Consider the following 21,259-nt stretch of genomic DNA (forward strand, 5'->3'; position numbering starts at 1 on the left):
CCGCTAGTGCAGGTGTAGACTGCACAGAGGCGTAGTACAATTAGAAGGTTACTGGAGACGTGTCTCAGAACCCATTGTGTCAGAGTTGCAGGTGTGATTATAGATCTCTTGCTTGCTTGATTAATTCCTCTGTGTTCACGACTTATGTTCGAGTTAGTTCATTAAGCAGTCCGAGGGGCTGGTGTCTAGCTGTCATTGATAGTGTCACAGGAAGGATTTCGAGTAACGTCATTGATATTTCTTTTTTTTATTGTAGTAGTTAGTACTTTATTGAATAAACTGAGTTGTTATCTTGAACACTGTCCTTTTGTTACACCCCCCACATTATTATTGCCCCTGCAAGTGATTCTTCACACTCGACTATTAAACCGAGACTGATTCTTGAGTTTTGGACTAAATATACGGCACTACACAACAATAAATTATTGTTGTGGGAGCCCATGACCTACTCGTACTCGCTAGATTCGCTTCGGCGAATGGCGAAGGTCGACGGCCAAGTAGAGGGGTTTTCAACCATTTCGAGTCTCGGTGCCTAGTCAATTTTTCTTAAATAGTCCCAGACTGAGGAATGAGCAGCTTACTACAATGGTGTGTTAACTAAGCAAGTCCTTCCTCAGGTGACCTAATTGAATATTACGACAAGAATAAAGGTTAACCCTTAAACTGCGCGTGGCGTATATATACACCATGAGTAACATGTTCCACGGTGCGCATGGCGTACATATACGCCATAGGGTGCCAGGCCCGATTCAAATGGCCCGCGGCTACACGGGGTTCACATTAGCTTCCTCAGGGCTTTTGTAAACAGACGTCATTTTTTTTAAAAATCGTGGGCAATATTTTAAGGTGTGAGAAGCACAGTACTGTTGGAGCAACCAAAGCTGGCGCACACAGCATGAGCGAACAGCATTGCTGTTCAGCTTGTGACTACAGCATCGCCGAAAAATGTCAAAATAAATATGTAATTGCTATTATTTAGCTATGACAATATTACAGATGACCCCTGACTGTGATATAAGTAACCAGGCTTATGATAATAGCAGGATTGTTGAAATAATTAGCGCTGTGGGACAAGTGATGCTGAGAGACGGAGGGAGATTGCATCGTTTACTGACTGTGTGGCCACCTGTTATTGTCTGCATTCACCATACCAGCTCAGTGGTTCTCTATGGTGAACACAAATGTAGATACTTATATATAATGTGTGTATTAGTGTAATAACAGCAAAAGGATTATGCTGGGAGGAGCCATTTGGGTGACGGAGGTGACGTCGTCTGCACGATTTGTCTAGCTGTTTAGAGGGTAGCCACTATGCTCTTTGGGCACTCTACAAGCTTAGGTGTACAGTTACGGTGCATACAACATGTAAATACTTATATATAATATGTGTATATAGGGTAATAACACTGTAAACAGTATTGTTGGGGGAGAAAGTTTAGTGCGTGTGGCCTTGAATGAGTGAGGGACCCGCCAGCTGACTGTGAGTATAGCGACGATTCTTAGTGCCTGAACTAACTATATCAGCTTATCTGTACAGTTGTGGTGAACAAAATATATACATACTTATATATAACGTCTGTATATAGTGTAATAACATCACAAATGGTATTGTTGGGGGAGAAAGTTTAGTGTGTGTGATCTTGAATGAGTGAGGGAGCTGCCAGCTGACTGTGTGTGTGTAGCAACGACTCTTAGTGCCTGAACTAACTATATCAGCTTAGTTGTACAGTTGTGGTGAACAAAACATGTTGATTCTTATATATAACGTCTGTATATTGTGAATAAAACATAAAACAGGATGGTGGGAGGAGAAAGTGGGCGAGTGAGGCGTTGTTGAGGGAGTGGCAGAGAGTGGCGGTCACTCCTCGTTGCTTTTCGACTCTCAATACCAACTTAGTGGTTCGTTATGGTGAACAAAACATGCAGATACTTATATATAACCTGTGTATAGAGTGTAATAGCAGCAAAACTATTTGTTTATTGTTTTATGAACATAATTGAATCACTAATATGCACACCATACTTTTGAGTATAGCGATTATTCACCACTTTTATTATATAAATATATTACAATACACACTATTGAATAATATTACTGCAAAAAACTAAGAAAAAATCAATCAGAGACATAGAAATAATTAAGTGATAATATTTTTGTGGCAACTCCCACCTGTCCGCACGGGTGACGCTGACCATGACGACCCTCTGTCAACGCCCACTTTTTGACAGACTTCCTCAGTCAATTGCGCCCAAAATATGTCACCTACGATTTTATTATTTATTTTTCCCGTGCTCAGGGAACACACATTAACATTTTAAGAAGAAGAAATAATTTTTTAGAATTTTTTTTTTCTTGCGCACAGGGGTGTAAATGTCCTTAGGACCCCTGAGCAGAGGAAGGGTTAAAAGAATTGAAGAGAATTTTTAGAAATTTCCGAGCTCAATTCTTCATTACCATTCATATTCCGCTTTCAAACTCTCATAGAGGACGATTAAGACAGTAAAGGGGGTGAGTCCGATAGTCTAAATGAGTGGGATCACCAGAATTCAGAAGAGACAGGGAAGAAGAGAAGATGAACGGCTCGAGACGGTGACCCCGGGTGTTTGTCAGAACATCATCGAAGAGGGTATGTCGATAATTGAAATCACTTAGCATGAGCACAGGCTCCGGCAAGGAGTCCAGTAGGTGTTTAAGATCGGGAAGAGAGAGTGGGACTTTTGGGTGGAGGTAAATGGAACTAACCGTGTACCATTTACGCACAAAGACACATGCAGCAGAACACTGGAGAGGCGATGGAAAAAGTAGGGGGACAAAGGGATCAGCAGAACGAATCAAGAGAGCAGAAGAGGAGAGAAAGGAATCTGCCATTCCAAAAATCTCCCGAATCAAAAAAGAAGGAGAGGAACGGGCCCCAGCAAAAGCCGAGGGGATGGGGTAAGAGGAAGGAATAGCCACAGAAGCAACCAGGACGAGCACCAACCATCGACTCCTGGAGACAGACACAAAAGGGCAAAAGCTGCGAAATCAGAAGTTGGAGTTCATGGAAATTGGAGTAATATCCGTGAATATTTCGTTGAAGAAAAGACATTGACAATAAGAGAAAGGACAGCAATAGAGGACAATGAAGAAACAAAGGGGGAAAAAGGACACAACACGTTAATGAAGTGCAGGATCAGGATCAGCGAAGTCAGGGTTAGGGGGCATGGGTAATCTGAGCAAGGATGGAGGGAAGGGAGCAGGAGGACCGACCAGAAGCAGACGAGCATGGTCCGAAGGAGGAGAAGGAGGGGGGGGGGGGGGCAACCGAAGGTCAAGGACGGCAGCAGGAGGGGCAGAAACCAGGAAGTGCACCTCAGCAAGGGCATGAACCGTAATGGAAGCAGGGGGGGGGGGCAAAGAAACCTCTATTGCAGGAACAGGGGGTGCAACCACTGAAACGGGAGGGGATGGAGCGAGAGTGATAGAGGTAGGGGTCGAGGAAAAAAGCGATGCATTCTTACCTGCCGGGGAGGAGGAGGGAGAGGAGCCAGGCTTTTGCTTCTGACGCAAAGAGACAGGTGTCCCAGCAACAGTATACTGGGCAACAGATTCAAGCGTCTCAACAGGAGAAGCAGAACGAAAGCAAACAACACGATGGCCACTGGAAGAGTAATGGGCATCAGCCTGCACTGACAGGTGGCGTGGAGAGCTAAGAGACGCAGGAGAAGGACGGGAAGGAGGATCGGAGGGAGACGAGGAAGAAGACACAGGAGACAAGACAGACTGGGTAGAAAGATGGGGAACCCCAGACAGAGAACCATGAGGGGGACCCTTCGGGACAGAACATAAAGGAACAGAGGAGGAGGTGGTGGGCGTGTCTGGGTCTAAGGCCTGTAAACGGATGTGAGACTGAGGAAGAGGGAAAGGACGAGGAGGAGGAGAAGTGCTCAACTCATGAGCATAAGCGACACCAGCAAAAGGGTGGAAGACGGCGAACTTGAAGCCTCGACTCAGGAAAAGACAAACGTTCTTGCTGCTTCAAGGTGAGGACGGCTGCCTCAAGTTTGTAATGTATACATGTGCAGGAGAAGGTATGGTCGGCCTCACCACAATTGAGGCAGTGAGCCCGGGAAAAGTACACTCCGACTTAGGGGCCATTCACCATGAATGACCGTGAAGGTCATTCACCATAATGACCTTCGTCCCCACACAAGGGACAGAGAGAGACAGTACTGGAGCACCGGAGGGCATGATGCCCAAACCTCCAGCACTTATTACAGAGCCGAGGAGAGGGAATGTACTCCTAGACAGAGCACCTGGCACCAGCAAGAATGACAGAGGTCGGAAGGGTCCTACCATCAAAGATAATCTTCACAACCCGAAGGGAATGAAGGCGACTACCAGGGATGAGTAAACATATCTACTTGGGAGGACAGTATGGCCTTGGGCTTCGAGGATATGCCAAATATCTTTGTGGCTATCCTTTAGGATCCTAGCACCGGTTGCAACATGGGGTGGGAGAATACTGCCAACACTGGCATTCAACCGAGCGTTCTTGGCGACCCGCACAGGGGTCTCACAAAAGCAGGATAAGGCAGCCAAGCAGGTGGCTGCATCCTGAGAAGGAGCAGCAACGAGATGTGTACCGAGACAGGTGGGGGTTGAAAGTAACAGGCATCTACTGAATCAACAACCCAGCAAACACAAAACGTTGTGAAAACTTATTTTTGTTTTCCCTTAGGTGTACAAATAACTTGTCTTGAGAATAGTGCAGGAGAGCATTTGAGAAACTTTAACTCCAAAAATCCAAACATAAATCTTTTATAATGTACGGTTTTTCTAAAACTTTTATTCTTAAAATATTACAAATAGTTTTTACATGTTTAAATATAAAAATTATGGTCTTTTTTTGTAAAATTAATAAATAAATTGTGAATGATATTTAATGGCTGTATGAAACATTCAAAATGCATTTAGTTATTCTATGATCAGATAAAATTAGTTTTCATAATTTTGCTAAAAATCGTTCTTTAACACAATTTGACTCCTTAGGTATTATTCCCTAAAATAATTTGTATAAATTGTAAATGTTGCTCGATTGAGGTGTGAAACATTCTTAAAACTGTTTGTTGTCTTTCGTATTGATGTGGGCTTATTTTAACTGTCTCAAGTGAACAGTTCATCAAACAAGAAGATTAACTTTTGTAAACCCTTAAAAGCTTATATTATCTTGCAGGTGCAAAATGGGGGGACCTTAAGAACAGTATATTATATATTATATTATACTTATATTAAATATTTATATATATATAAACAAATGGTGTTTTCCTAACTCAAAAAATGAAGGATTTATTATTCTACACATAATTCTAATGATTCTTAGATGTTTACACTTTCAAAGTATAGTGTGTGTGGTTGTATGTATGTGTGCGTATAGAAGTGTGTTTGTTTGAGTAGGACTGTGTGTGTATCAGTGGGGCTGTGGTGTGTGTGTGTTTGTGTGAATGGGGCTGTGTGTATGTGTAGTTGTGTGTTTGTGTGTGTGTGTTTGGCTGTACTCACCTAGTTGTGCTTGCAGGGTTTGAGCTCTGGCTCTTTGGTCCTGCCTCTCATCTGTCAATAAACTGGTATACAGATTCCTGAGCCTACTAGGCTCTATCATATCTACATTTGAAATTGTGTATGGAGTCAGACTCCACTACATCACTGCCTAATGCATTCACCAGCCGGGGTGTGTGTTGGTGTGGTGTGGTGTATAGTGGTGTGGTGTATAGTGGCGTGGAGTATAGTGTTGTGGTGTATAGTGGCGTGGAGTATAGTGTCGTGGAGTATAGTGTCGTGGAGTATAGTTTCATGGAGTATAGTGTCGTGATGCATAGTGTCCTGGAGTATGGTATCGTGGAGTATAGTATCATGGTGCATAGTACCATGGTGTATAGTGTCGTGGTGTATGGTGTTGTGGAGTATGGTGTCGGAGTATAGTGCATGGTGTATAGTATCGTTTTGTATGGAGCATGGTGTATAGTGGCATGACGTGGTGTAACACATGTGTACTGTGTGTGTGTGTGTGTGTGTGTGTGTGTGTGTGTGTGTGTGTGTGTGTGTGTGTGTGTGTGTGTATGTGTGTGTGTGTGTGTGTGTGTATGTATGTGCACGCGCGCGCGCCCGGGTTTACACATGGGAGGTGTAGTCAGGCGACAGGACAGCTAACGGTCATTGTGGTGACTGTGTCTGAACACTCGCTAGAGCTTTGAAATTATAAAATTAAGTGTTGTAAATATTAAAAAAAAGTCGTAAATATGCAGCAAGGAAATATGACATGTCAATGCATTAATATTATTAGGGGTTTAAAAATAAAAAAAATAATGGAAATAATTCTGAATTTAGATGATATAGTGTTGAGGTATAGTTTGAGACTTCGAACACCGCCACGGGACCCCCAATGGCCCTCAGTTTGCCTTTAGGCCTTCTCTTGTGAACACGTGAGTGCTGTTTCTCCCGCCACCATCATTCCACGCCAACACCAAGCCACTTCTCGTCACTACACACTACTACACGCCCCTACACACCCCTTCACGCCACCACACGCCCCTACACCACACAACACAACCACACACAACGCCACCACCGGCAACACCACCACCCCAGCAACACCACTACCAACACCAACAACACCACCCCAGCAACACCACCCCAGCAACACCACCCCAGCAACACCACCACTACCAACACCAACAACACCACCCCAGCAACACCAACAACACCACCCCAGCAACACCACCACTACCAACACCACCCCAGCAACACCACCACTACCAACACCAACAACACCACCCCAGCAACACCACCACTACCAACACCACCCCAGCAACACCACCACTACCAACACCAACAACATCACCCCAGCAACACCAACAACACCACCCCAGCAACACCACTACTACCAACACCAACAACACCACCCCAGCAACACCACCACTACCAACACCAACAACACCACCCCAGCAACACCACTACTACCAACACCAACAACACCACCCCAGCAACACCACCACTACCAACACCAACAACACCACCCCAGCAACACCACCACTACCAACACCAACAACACCACCCCAGCAACACCAACAACACCACCCCAGCAACACCACTACTACCAACACCAACAACACCACCCCAGCAACACCACCACTACCAACACCAACAACACCACCCCAGCAACACCACCACTACCAACACCAACAACACCACCCCAGCAACACCACTACTACCAACACCAACAACACCACCCCAGCAACACCACCACTACCAACACCAACAACACCACCCCAGCAACACCACCACTACCAACACCACCCCAGCAACACCACCCCAGCAACACCACTACTACCAACACCAACAACACCACCCCAGCAACACCACTACTACCAACACCAACAACACCACCCCAGCAACACCAACAACACCACCCCAGCAACACGACTACCAACACCAACAACACCACCCCAGCAACACCACCACTACCAACACCACCACCCCAGCAACACGACTACCAACACCAACAACACCACCCCAGCAACACGACTACCAACACCAACAACACCACCCCAGCAACACCACTAGTTCCAACACCAACAACACCACCCCAGCAACACCACCACTACCAACACCACCACCCCAGCAACACGACTACCAACACCAACAACACCACCCCAGCAACACGACTACCAACACCAACAACACCACCCCAGCAACACCACTAGTTCCAACACCAACAACACCACCCCAGCAACACCACTAGTTCCAACACCAACAACACCACCCCAGCAACACCACCACTACCAACACCACCACCCCAGCAACACGACTACCAACACCAACAACACCACCCCAGCAACACGACTACCAACACCAACAACACCACCCCAGCAACACCACCACCACCACCTCCACCATCATCATCAGAAACACCTCCACCAGCAGCAGCACCTCAGCAACGCCACCACCATAAACACCACCACCAACATCACCACCAGCAACACCATCCCTCCAACACCAGCAACCCCCCCCACAATCACCAATAACCACCAGCAACACCACCACCAACACCACCACCAGTAACACCACCACCATCATGCTAATACACACTACTACACCAGGCTACTACACCAGGCCACTACACCACGCTACTACACCAGGCCACTACACCACGCTACTACACCACGCTACTACACCAGGCCACTACACCACGCTACTACACCAGGCCACTACACCACGCTACTACACCACGCCACTACACCAGGCCACTACACCACGCTACTACACCACGCTACTACACCAGGCCACTATACCAGGCCACTACACCACGCTACTACACCAGGCCACTACACCAGGCCACTACACCAGGCCACTACACCAGGCCACTACACCAGGCCACTACACCACGCTACTACACCACGCTACTACACCAGGCCACTACACCAGGCTACTACACCACGCTACTACACCACGCTACTACACCAGGCCACTACACCAGGCCACTACACCACGCTACTACACCACGCTACTACACCAGGCCACTACACCACGCTACTACACCACGCTACTACACCAGGCCACTACACCAGGCCACTACACCACGCTACTACACCACGCTACTACACCACGCTACTACACCAGGCCACTACACCACGCTACTACACCAGGCTACTACACCACGTTACTACACCAGGCTACTACACCACGCTACTACACCAGGCCACTACACCACAAGGCTACTACACCACGCTACTACACCAGGCTACTACACCACGCTACTACACTAGGCCACTACACCACGCCACTACACCAGGCCACTACACCAGGCTACTACACCACGCCACTACACCAGGCTACTACACCACGCTACTGCACCAGGCTACTACACCACGCTAGTACACCACGCTACTACACCAGGCTACTACACCAGGCCACTACACCACGCTACTACACCAGGCCACTACACCACGCTACTACACCACGCTACTACACCACGCTACTACACCAGGCCACTACACCAGGCCACTACACCACGCTACTACACCACGCTACTACACCAGGCTACTACACCAGGCTACTACACCAGGCTACTACACCAGGCTACTACACCACGCCACTACACCAGGCTACTACACCACGCCACTACACCAGGCCACTACACCAGGCCACTACACCATGCTACTACTCCACGCTACTACACCAGGCTACTACACCAGGCCACTACACCGGGCTACTACACCACGCCACTACACCAGGCCATGCTACTACACCACGCTACTACACCAGGCCACTACACCACGCTACTACACCACGCTACTACACCACGCCACTACACCAGGCTACTACACCAGGCCACTACACCACGCTACTACACCATGCTACTACACCACGCTACTACACCACGCTACTACACCAGGCTACTACACCAGGCTACTACACCACGCCACTACACCAGGCCACTACACCACGTTACTACACCAGGCTACTACACCACGCTACTACACCAGGCTACTACACCAGGCTACTACACCACGCTACTACACCAGGCTACTACACCACGCTTCTACACCACGCCACTACACCAGGCTACTACACCACGCTACTACACCACGCTACTACACCACGCCACTACACCAGGCTACTACACCAGGCCACTACACCACGCCACTACACCACGCCACTACACCACGCTACTACACCAGGCCACTACACCAGGCTACTACACCAGGCTACTACACCAGGCTACTACACCAGGCCACTACACCAGGCTACTACACCACGTTACTACACCAGGCTACTACACCAGGCTACTACACCAGGCCACTACACCAGGCTACTACACCACGCTACTACACCAGGCTACTACACCAGGCCACTACACCAGGCCACTACACCACGCTACTACACCAGGCTACTACACCACGCTACTACACCAGGCCACTACACGCTACTACACCAGGCCACTACACCACGCTACTACACCAGGCCACTACACCACGCTACTACACCAGGCCACTACACCAGGCCACTACACCAGGGTACTACACCACGCTACTACACCAGGCTACTACACGCTACTACACGCTACTACACCAGGCTACTACACCACGCTACTACACCAGGCTACTACACCACGCTACTACACCACGCCACTACACCACGCCACTACACCACGCTACTACACCAGGCCACTACACCAGGCCACTACACCACGCTACTACACCAGGCTACTACACCACGCCACTACACACTACTTTACCAGGCTACTACACCAGGCTACTACACCAGGCCACTACACCACGCTACTACACACTACTTTACCAGGCTACTATACCAGGCTACTACACCAGGCCACTACACCACGCTACTACACCACGCCACTACACCAGGATACTACACCACGCTACTACACCAGGCCACTACACCAGGCTACTACACCAGGATACTACACCACGCTACTACACCAGGCCACTACACCACGCTACTACACCAGGCCACTACACCACGCTACTACACCAGGCCACTACACCAGGCCACTACACCACACTACTACACCAGGCCACTACACCACGCTACTACACCAGGCTACTACACCACGCTACTACACCAGGCTACTACACCAGGCCACTACACCACGCTACTACACCACACTACTACACCAGGCCACTACACCACACTACTACACCAGGCCACTACACCACGCTACTACACCAGGCCACTACACCACGCTACAACAAATGAAAAATGAATACAAATGATGATCCCACCTTTATTATGATTCTTTTTTCATTTTACTAAATGTAAAAATATATTTTTATATTTTTCATTTCCTATTTTATTCATATTTTAACATTTTAACTTTAAACACTTTATAAAAGGTGTCACAAAGTTTCAAATTAGGGTTAGGTACATAGGTTTTGGTTATAAGTTTCGGAAACCTATTTAAAACCCACACAAAATATCGTATCTAATGCATGAAAACAAACGTTTCCACTACTTTCTAACACTTTCCAGGAACGTCGTGGAAACTTAAAATCGTTTGGTGAGAAAGTGCCTATGGAGGGAGAAATCGTCAGGAGGTGCAGAATCCAGAGGGATGTGATCAAAGTATTTGGCCCACGAAACGTGACCAAACAAGGCTTGATACGCATCAATATGGAATTGAGCGAGTGCGGCCGTGGCGAGGACGACGTTGAGAACCTCCAGAGAGAGAGAGAGAGGTTAAAAGGCGCAGTAGTCACAATGAGAGATTGAGCCACGCCAGAGGACGAGGTGGTCACCACTGGGGGCTTGTGACTCTATTCAACCACAGAGTGAGGGGAGCCAAGGGGAGTAGTCAGGAGGAGGAGCAAGGTCGGGGCTCAAAGCAGCTGGGGCTACAGAGCCCGGTCTTCCAACACGGTCTGACTCGGGGGCTTGGTCGCCAACCTCACGAGCCTGAGAAGGTATAAGAGGAACATAATTAGACATACAACGAGAGGTCAGATGAGAGGGTGCAAGAGTATGCCTCCTCAAACACACGGGCGTCAAAACTAAACAAGGCAAAATAATAATAATAAAAGGCAAAAGGTTGGAGGGGAATGACAATTAGAAAGGAGAAGGGGGGGGGGGGAGAAAAACAAAACATAAGGGAAAGGAAAAGTTGTCCAACAGAATTCGTGAGGACAGCAGCAGGAGCATAAGGTCACAAAAGGACAGAGGACTGTCCCGTGCAGCATCACACTCCGGCAGCTGCCCACCAAGCCCTCCTCACAGCAACAATAGGCCGGATAGGGAAGGGACAGATGTAACAAGAAGTTTGACATGTGGGTCTTGACCCCCCAGTCAGTCAGTCCAACAGAGCCGCCAATTCCCACTCCGGCATACCCTGCCCTAAGAAGTGTCACTGATTCTCTAGAGACTGATGGGGGTCTTACTTCCCCTCTCTAGAGGCCACTATTCACCTCTGAAGTGAGCACCTCAGTCGAGCTGCGGGGGAGAGTTCCCCTACCAAACCAAGCCTTGCACCCAGCAGGGAGTGAAGTAACTTGACCACTCCTTAATTTCGTTGCTGGGTGTTGGTGGACACTGACACACAAGGTTTACTCCCAGTCGAATTGCCTGCCCCTAAGTTTCCGTACATGGTCGCCAACTAGACTCGCTTCCCTTCGCGGCCAAGCACTACTTCACATGCAGTGGTACATTGATTCTCCCAGTATAGTACTCGTCTTAATAGTGTGGTGCACAGTAATCCCTCACAACAACATACCAGGAATGAAGGGGAAGAAGGAAATACACTAACAAAAATATGATTGGTTTACTCCATGATAATCTACACTTGTGGTCGGTTAAATGGCAACACTTCTGAAATTAATATCACATCTGGTAACTCCTCACTGTCTTCAAATCACCCGTATGAGGCTGTCTCGTAAACACTATCATATGACAGATATTATAACCCCACTTCAATAGTTTGTAATCTCTAAACTACTGTCTAATGAACTCACAGATGTAATCACTGACACCTCTTAAATAATATAATACTATTATGTCCGTTGTCACTACACACGTAATTCCTGGTTGTCACATAATTTATGTACAACCTTTTCAAACTCAAGGGGATAATGGGAAGGTAAATTTATCTACCTTATCAACCGATGCTGCAGGTCGTAGATTCTGTGTCTGGAACTCCCCGTCGCTTGTCCGTCTCTGCCGTCCATCAGCACAACTTCCTCTGGCGTCACGCAGTTCACGAGGTGTTTTTCCCCTAGTGCTAGACTGACTGTTGTTAGCTGGCCTATCCCAGCCTGATATTCTTCACTGTACTGGTCCACCTCCATGTAGCGTTGCTGTCAGGCTAAACGGTGGTCGAACTACATGGGACCAGAACTGCTACTATTCTTCACTCAGCTTCCGATGTGCAGGCCTGTAGGTATCAAACCTCCCAGTGTCGCTTCTCGAAGTTACCCAGGTTTACTGTCGTCATCGATCCTTTGGTGTCATCTTTGCAACTCATAACAACTCTCAAACAGAACTCTCGGGAGTCGACAGGTCACCCTCTCGTTCGCTCACGTTAGCTGCTCGAATTCAACCACTCTCGAAGCCTATATCTCTCCAGAATGGCTAGTCACCCGAGCACACATCCGCTCACCCTGGCACCTGGTAGCAAGGGTACGACGCCATTGGTCAACACGGCGTCGACCGATCACGCCATGACTGGCGCCGTTCTCAGTATGCACTCGAGCTCTTGGCCCCGAGCGGGAACTCTCGCTTCCATCTCGGTTTACTCAGCAATATATGATAATGATCTCGTCTCGTAACCTCAGCCCAAATAATCTTAAAATTTAATTTCTTCACACTGCAACATCATGCTTCCTCTCAAGTGTCAAAATCAACCATGACTTCTTACAGATATATACAAACAGGGAATTATGACTATTATATGTGGGAATATGGAAATTTGGGGCTGAGCTTCGTAACAGTATACTATTATGGAGCAAGTTGTGTTGTGTTGTGTATAATTATATTTACTAGTTTTCTAGAGTCAAATTGTTTCATATTCACATATATCATTCACCTATTTCACATAGTTAGCCCTTAAGAGCTAACTAAAATTATTTAAGTTTATGATTAATTTAATAACAGCAGGGATTTATTACTGGATGTAATAAAGCACACAGGATTTATTACTGGATGTAAATAAATATTAAGGAGTTAACGGGTAATGTGTGAATTTTTCCCCATAGTAGGGATTACTAAATGCTACCTTGATCTATTTGCATAATTTTCGGACCAGGAACAAACAGAGGCTCAACTGATGCTCCTGTGCCTGCTTGTAGGATGACGCAGTACGTCCCTGGAAACACAAACCGAAACTGTCTCTGTTTTCCGCTTGTTACAACTTGTAATAAAGTTGCTACATCTTGGCTTAACGTGTTTATGACGTATTAGAACGTTGTTACAACTTGCTATATTGGTTGTTATAACTGGTTAGGAGGTGTTAAAACTTGTTCGAACGTTGTATCAACGTCATAGTTTCGGTGAGTGTTTGGAGAAGGTGAACTAGTAAGGTGGATCATCAAGGGGCTGCTAGGAGATGCAGTGATGGTGTTTTCATGCAGAATAAATAGTGATAGTTGGATGTATGTTAATAGAAGGTGCCTGAAAAATGTATGTAAAAGCTTCTGGAGCATGGGTCAGTATTCATAAACAAGGCATATTGCACGTGGTGCAGGATCTGGTCCGTTTCATTCATCTGTGGAAACAGTTACAGATACTCAGCTGTTCCTGTGAGTCTTGCAATGTCTTGCAGAAGCTACTTCAATGTGGGTTTGATTTTTATTACTGGTATGTGAACATTAGTATTGCATTTAGATATATATGGCTAAAAATTGACTGCTATTACACTACGTCATTCCAATAAAAATACTAACTATAAAAATTTATCTTACAAAACAGGTCAGCGGGATATGTTATCTTCAGCAACTGGAGCTGTGGAGGCTGTGTTATTAGCAGTAACACAAACTAAATGTTCCGTTATCCTATTCACAGATGGTATCTCATCGACAACTGATGTTTACTTGGTCAGTATTCATTGTTATAATATTAATGAGCAGCCCATCCTCGGCATAGACAGTTTGTTATACTCCTAAAGGTTTATTATAACAAGGACCGGAGGCCTGGTCCTCGACCAGGCCTCCAACCCCAGGAAGCAGCCTGTGACAGCTGACTAATTCCCTGGTACCTATTTACTGCTAGGTAACTGGAGCATCAGGGTGAAAGAAACTCTGCCCATTGTTTCTCACCGGCGCCCGGGATCGAACCCGGGACCACAGAATCATGCATACAGTGTTCTGTCCGCTCAGCTGTCGGCTCCCACTGATTTATAATTGGTATGCCGTTTTTTAAATAAAGTTTACGTATACTCAGTCAGATCAGATGTTATTAATTGAAAATATGTTCTGCAAAATTTTGGTTGTTTATAAGCCAATCTATCATGTAGAGCACACGCTTTTGAGGTAATTAGATACGGCAGGAAGTGCAGTCACTGACATTCAAAGGACAGAAGGCACGATACAACGATTTATGATACAATCATAAGGACACACTCCAACACTGTCTGTGACTGCTCTGTTTTAAATGATAAAAACATTTTGATTAGTTAAAAAACCTTATTTACATATATTACATATGAAAGACACAAAGATGAACAAGCAAAAATACATGTATTTTTATAAATCCTTCCAGTTTTTGCTCGTTCGACATTGATAACTGGCCAATAATTCATTGTTTAATTAATACTGTAACTAGTTTGTGAAAAATATTTAACTAAATGGCAATGAAACATTTGTTTAATTTTAAATTATGAAAAAATAATATATGATGGAAATGTAATGGAATTGGAACTTACATTATAGTTCGTGAAGATTTATATCTCTACATTTAGAGGTTTTTAGTTTGAAGCCCACAATAAAGCCTGAAATTGTTAAAGAGAGTTATATTAGCTAATTCGTACAATAGTAGAAACCCATTGCTCCTATTTACATTATGTTCCAAGACACTCCGAATAAAAGGTCACAGTAACACATCAAGAAATTGCTAATTAAAAAATCATGTTTAATTGTTATGATATCTCAAATGCAGCCTTACACAATGTGCAGCTTCAGGGAGATGGCAAGTCCTACCCCAATCATCTGAATACACCAAACTGTGACTCTTCATATTTAATTAATTAATTAATTTATTTATTTATTTATTTATTTATTTATATACAAGAAGGTACATTGGGTTTATGAAAGTACATTGCATTGATGTTTTTTTTTATTCTTGTAAAGCCACTAGCACGCATAGCGTTTCGGGCAGGTACTTAATCTAACGCATTATTTTAAGTATGAAATTTCTAGCAAAATTAAAAAAAATACAGGTACAGTACAGTGTAAGAAAATTTAACAAAGCTTAGTAGGTACATTAAAGTAAAGTTTGAGGGTTATTAACAGGTACATTGTAGCATAATTAGAGAATCATTTAAAAGTATAATGCAGTAAAATATTCATTCCATATGACAATCATGATATAAGGTGATAACAATTATTACAAGGGTAGAGTTGTATTTACCACCAATTATACCAAGATATTTACCACCAATTATGCCAAGATATTTCCCACTAAATATGCCAAGATATTCACTACCGCATAGTTGTATTTATCACGGGACACCACCACTATCCCCACCTACCATTACCCACCCACAACTACCACGTATAGTTGTATTTACCACCAGTTTGAAGAAGACTGAAACAGGAGACTTGTAACGTTGATCACCCGAATATGATACACATATCCATGCTGACTGAATCACTTCCTGCTCTCTAGACATTGGTTAGTTTCTTCTTAATGATAGGTCCAGTTTATGTGAGATGCTTCTTCACCCACAGGGTTATTAACTATCGAACCACATACTCACCGAAGCCGTAAATTCCAAAACTCTGTTAACTTTTAAAGTACAGCTGGAAAAGATCAGCAAGGCAAATGGGGCGACCTTCAACAACCTACCGGCTTTCTGTCCTCGTCGTGGCCATTAATGGTAGTGGTTCTCAAGTAAACTCAGGACTGAACCGCTTTTGATGTTGGGAGACATATCATGTAGTGATAAATGTTGCTGGTTACGCAAGGACTGAGTGTTGTTTCTTAGAGTTAGACTTGATGTGAGCACTTGGCGGTCAATGGTGGTCGTTCTTCTTTATGATAGGTGCAGTTTGTGTGAAGATTTTCTCCACTTTATTAGTGTATCTCTATTAATTATACAATGAATTATTGGCCAGTGCGTTGGCATCGGTTATCATTGAAGAACGAGCATAAACTGGAAGAATTTGAAAAAAATACATATATCTTCGCTTGTCCATCTTTGCATCTTTCATATGAAATATATGTAAATAAGGTTTATTAACTTATCAAGATGTTTTATCATTTAAAACTGGGCAACCACAGTGTTAGAGAGTGTCCTTATGATTGTATCATAAATCGTTGTATCATGGCTTCTGTCCTATGAATGTCAATGCTTCTGCTATACCTAATTTTCTCAAAAGCGTGTGCTTTACATGATAGATTGGATTATAAAAGTCCAAAACTGTGCAGAACATATTTTCAATTAATAACAACTGGCCTAACTGAGTATACTTACAATTTAAAAAAGAAAACAGCATACCAATTACATTAGAGAAAACTAATTCATTGTTTTGGTACATTATTTGTGGAGGTAAATGTAATGGTTGAAATAGGTTTATTTATGTACTATGTATACAGTTCATTAACGTACTAGGTTCCTATAGTAATATAATGAACTGTCTATTTGGAGGATGGGTTGAAAATGAGGCAATATCGTTGAGAAAATATATATTTTCAATGTGCATAATAAGTCATCTTACTTTCTTCCAAACTTACAAAGTTTGGCCAGATGGTGGCGCCCTGGGGTTTGTCAGTGTTCACAGTGTCAACGGACGGCCAGGACGCTAACGGGACACTGACGCCGCTCTCTCAGGTGGTCAGCAAGGCTCAACAGGTTGGTCACTCTCACATTGCTGCTATGCATGTAGCTCACTCTCACATTACTGCTGACGCAGGTAGGTCAAGCTTACATTACTGCTCATGCTGGAAGGACACTCATACCAGAAAACATTTTCTGTTTTTCAAAATGCATTAAAAGCTACTTTTTAAAATTTTATCACGTTTTATATAATGTTTTATATACGTGTTTGGAGTATTTCTAAAAACAGTTATAAAGCGTGAGGTGATATTGTTTAAATTAAACCTATTTTTTTATTTAAGAATTTTATTCAAGAATTTTTCTTGGAGTTGAAATAGAGAGAGAGAAAGATATAAAATGAGAGAGAAAATGTGTAAGAAAGTGAGAGAGAGAAAATGTGTAAGAATGTGAGAGAGAGAGAGAGACAGACAGATGAAAGATGTACTCAGATTTGATGCACTCACTTACACGTCAGCAAACTTGCCATCAAAGTTTGGATGCCAGCACAGTGGACTCACAACACGGAATGGAATGGAATCCCAGCATCTCCATAACTCCGGACAACATGGTTTAACAACAGGGCGCTCTTGCCTGTCACAGTTGCTCGACCACTATGACATAGCACTCGATGCCATGGAAGACAAGAAAAACGCTGATGTAATTTACACAGATTTCGCAAAAGCCTTCGACTAATGTGATCATGGTGTCATTGCACATAAAATGCGTTCAAAAGGAATTACTGGAAAAATAGGCAGATGGGTCTACAATTTCTTGACTAACAGAACCCAATGTGTAATAGTCAACAACATAAAATCCGGACCATCAACCGTGAAGAGCTCAGTTCACTAGGTTACTGCGGTGGATACTCCAGTACTAGTTCTCATCCTCATATCAAACATAGACAAGGACTTTTTTTGTATTGTATCATCCTTGCAGATGACACTAAGATTTTTATAAGAGTAGACAACATAGAGAGCACAGTAAACCTCCAATCAGATGTAGATCAGGTCTTTGAATGGGCTATAGAAATTTTATGGTATTTAATGAAGATATGTTCCAGCTCTTGCGCTACGGAAAAAAAGTTAAATATAAAAGCAGAAACCACGAATAAAACGCAGTCAAATCATAACATAGAACGAAAAAGCAATGTAAAGGATTTGGGTGTACTCATGTCGGAAGACCTTACCTTTAAAGAACACAATAAAGTAGCCGTCAAAACTGCAAGAAAAATGACAGGTTGGATAACAAGAACCTTTCATACTAACAAGTACTTTTCAAACTAGAGATGCTATACCAATGATGATACTCTTCAACACGCTAGTGCTCTCTAGAGTGGAATACTGCTGCACGATGACAGCCCCTTTCAAAGCTGGAGAAATTGCTGACCTGGAGAGAGTGCAGAGATCCTTTACTGCTAAAATCCACTCAGTAAAACCTCTAAACTATTGGGACCGACTAAAAGGCCTAAATCTGTATTCTCTTTATCGCAGGCGGGAGAGATACATAATAATTTACAAATGGAAAATAGTAGAGTGGTTAGTGCCAAACCTGCACAGAGAAATAACATCACATGAAACTAGAAGGCATGGCAGGATGTGCAGAACACCCCCGTTGAAGAGCAGAGGTGTAACAGGTACACTGAGAGAGAACTCTATCAACATCAGAGGCCCGAGACTATTCAACACGCTTCCACTACACATAAGGGGCATAACTGGCTGACCCCCCCTCACAGTGTTCAAGAGAGAACGTGATAAACACCTTCAAAGGATACCTGATCAACCAGGCTGTGACTCATACACCAGGCTGCGAGCAGCCGCGTCCAACAGCCTGGTTGACCACTCCAGCAACCAGGAGGCCAGGTCGAGGACCGAGCCTCGGGGTCGCTAAGCCCCCAAAACACCACAAGGTAACCTCAAGATAAGGTATCCATAACCAAGCTCTGCAGGTTGCTTTGTGTCTTATACACCACAACTTGCCTTATTCAACACAACTTGTACAACACAACTTGCCTAACACGCAACTGAAGTTTTACAACTTTAGAACACTTTCCCACAAGGAGACTCGAACCCTAGCCAGCACAGAAGCCTTCCAGCCACTGGCATAACAGATATGCCTTTAACCCACTGCACCACAACCCAGACCCTTTAAGGAGATGGTAGTTTCGGGGTATTTAAACCCCCCAAAGTTCACCACCTCCCAAGGGCATCTAGAGCTAGTGAAGGGTTACTCACGTTCTTTCATCCAGTCCCTGTTAATATGGGAGAACGCTGTACCTTTGCTTATTGCACAACTTGCCTAAACACGCAAGTGAAGTTTTACAACTTTAGAACACTTTCCCACAAAGAGACTTGAACCCTAGCCAGCACAGAAGCCTTCAGAAGCCTTAAGCATTGGCACAGAGTTCTCCCATTTTAACAGGGACTGGATGCAAGAATGTGAGTAACCCCTCACTAGCTCTAGTTGCCCTTGGTAGGTGGTGATCTTTGGGGAGGTTAAATACCCCGAAATACCATCTCCTTTAAGGGCCTGAGTTGTGGTGCAGTGGGTTAAAGGCATACCTGCTATGCCAGTGGCTGGAAGGCTTCTGTGCTGGCTAGGGTTCGAGTCTCCTTGTGAGAAAGTGTTCTAAAGTTGTAAAACTTCACTTGCGTGTTTAGGCAAGTTGTGCATTAAGCATAGGCACAGCGTTCTCCCATATTAACAGGGATTGGATGAAAGGACGTGAGTAACCCTTCACTAGCTCTAGATGCCCTTGGGAGGTGGTGAACTTTGGGGGGTTTAAATACCCCGAAACTACCATCTCCTTTAAGGGTCTGGGTTGTGGTGCAGTGGGTTAAAGGCATACCTGTTATGCCTGTGCTGGGTATATATATATATATATATATATATATATATATATATAATATATTAGTATATTTTGGTAGCAGTCTTTCCTGTAGACATATATTATTAAATATGACCGAAAAAGTAAGATTAATAATTCTAACACGAATTTTCTCAATCTTTCGTACATTTCTTTTCACTGCTGGTGGTAATTCAAAAACCAATTCTCCAAAATTCATTTTTATTTCTAGTCTGACGCGACACTTGAGTGCGTTTCGTAAAACTTATTACATTTTCAAAGACTTTAGTTAACATATACACAACTGAATAGAACTTACACATCTCCGATTTGTTTATATCTACATTTGAGTGAGGTGGATGGGGTGAGGTGGTATTAAATAGGGTATTAATTTCATCAACACAAGACAGAACACGAAACAATGGGTATTGAATGGAAGTGATTGTAGAAAGCCTATTGGTCCATATTTCTTGATGCTTCTATATTGGAGCGGAGTCTTGAGGTGGGTAGAATATAGTTGTGCATTAGTTGGCTGTTGATTGCTGGTGTTGACTTTTTAATGTGTAGTGCCTCGCAAATGTCAAGCCTTCTGCTATCGCTGTATCTATCGATGATTTCTGTGTTGTTTACAAGGATTTCTCTGGCGATGGTTTGGTTGTGGGAAGAGATTATATGTTCCTTAATGGAGCCCTGTTGCTTATGCATTGTTAAACGCCTAGAAAGAGATGTTGTTGTCTTGCCTATATACTGGGTTTTTTGGAGCTTACAATCCCCAAGAGGGCATTTGAAGGCATAGACGACGTTGGTCTCTTTTAAAGCGTTCTGCTTTGTGTCTGGAGAGTTTCTCATGAGTAGGCTGGCCGTTTTTGTGGTTTTATAGTAAATCGTCAGTTGTATC

The 21,259-nt window shown here is 44.3% G+C and overlaps 1 protein-coding gene across 1 annotated transcript in view; it reads left to right on the forward strand.

Annotated features, from left to right (window-relative positions):
* The window catches only part of LOC123754654 (uncharacterized), a 67,425-nt gene that overhangs the window by 9,996 nt on the left and 36,170 nt on the right, over window positions 1–21,259 (forward strand). Inside the window, exons 3-4 of the mRNA XM_069326873.1 lie at window positions 14,456–14,580; window positions 17,442–17,555. Coding sequence (XP_069182974.1) covers window positions 14,456–14,580; window positions 17,442–17,555 — 239 coding nt within the window. The remainder of the gene's footprint in view (window positions 1–14,455; window positions 14,581–17,441; window positions 17,556–21,259) is intronic.

This window comes from Procambarus clarkii, chromosome 18, assembly GCF_040958095.1.
Source record: "Procambarus clarkii isolate CNS0578487 chromosome 18, FALCON_Pclarkii_2.0, whole genome shotgun sequence".
Classification (NCBI taxonomy): domain Eukaryota; kingdom Metazoa; phylum Arthropoda; class Malacostraca; order Decapoda; family Cambaridae; genus Procambarus; species Procambarus clarkii.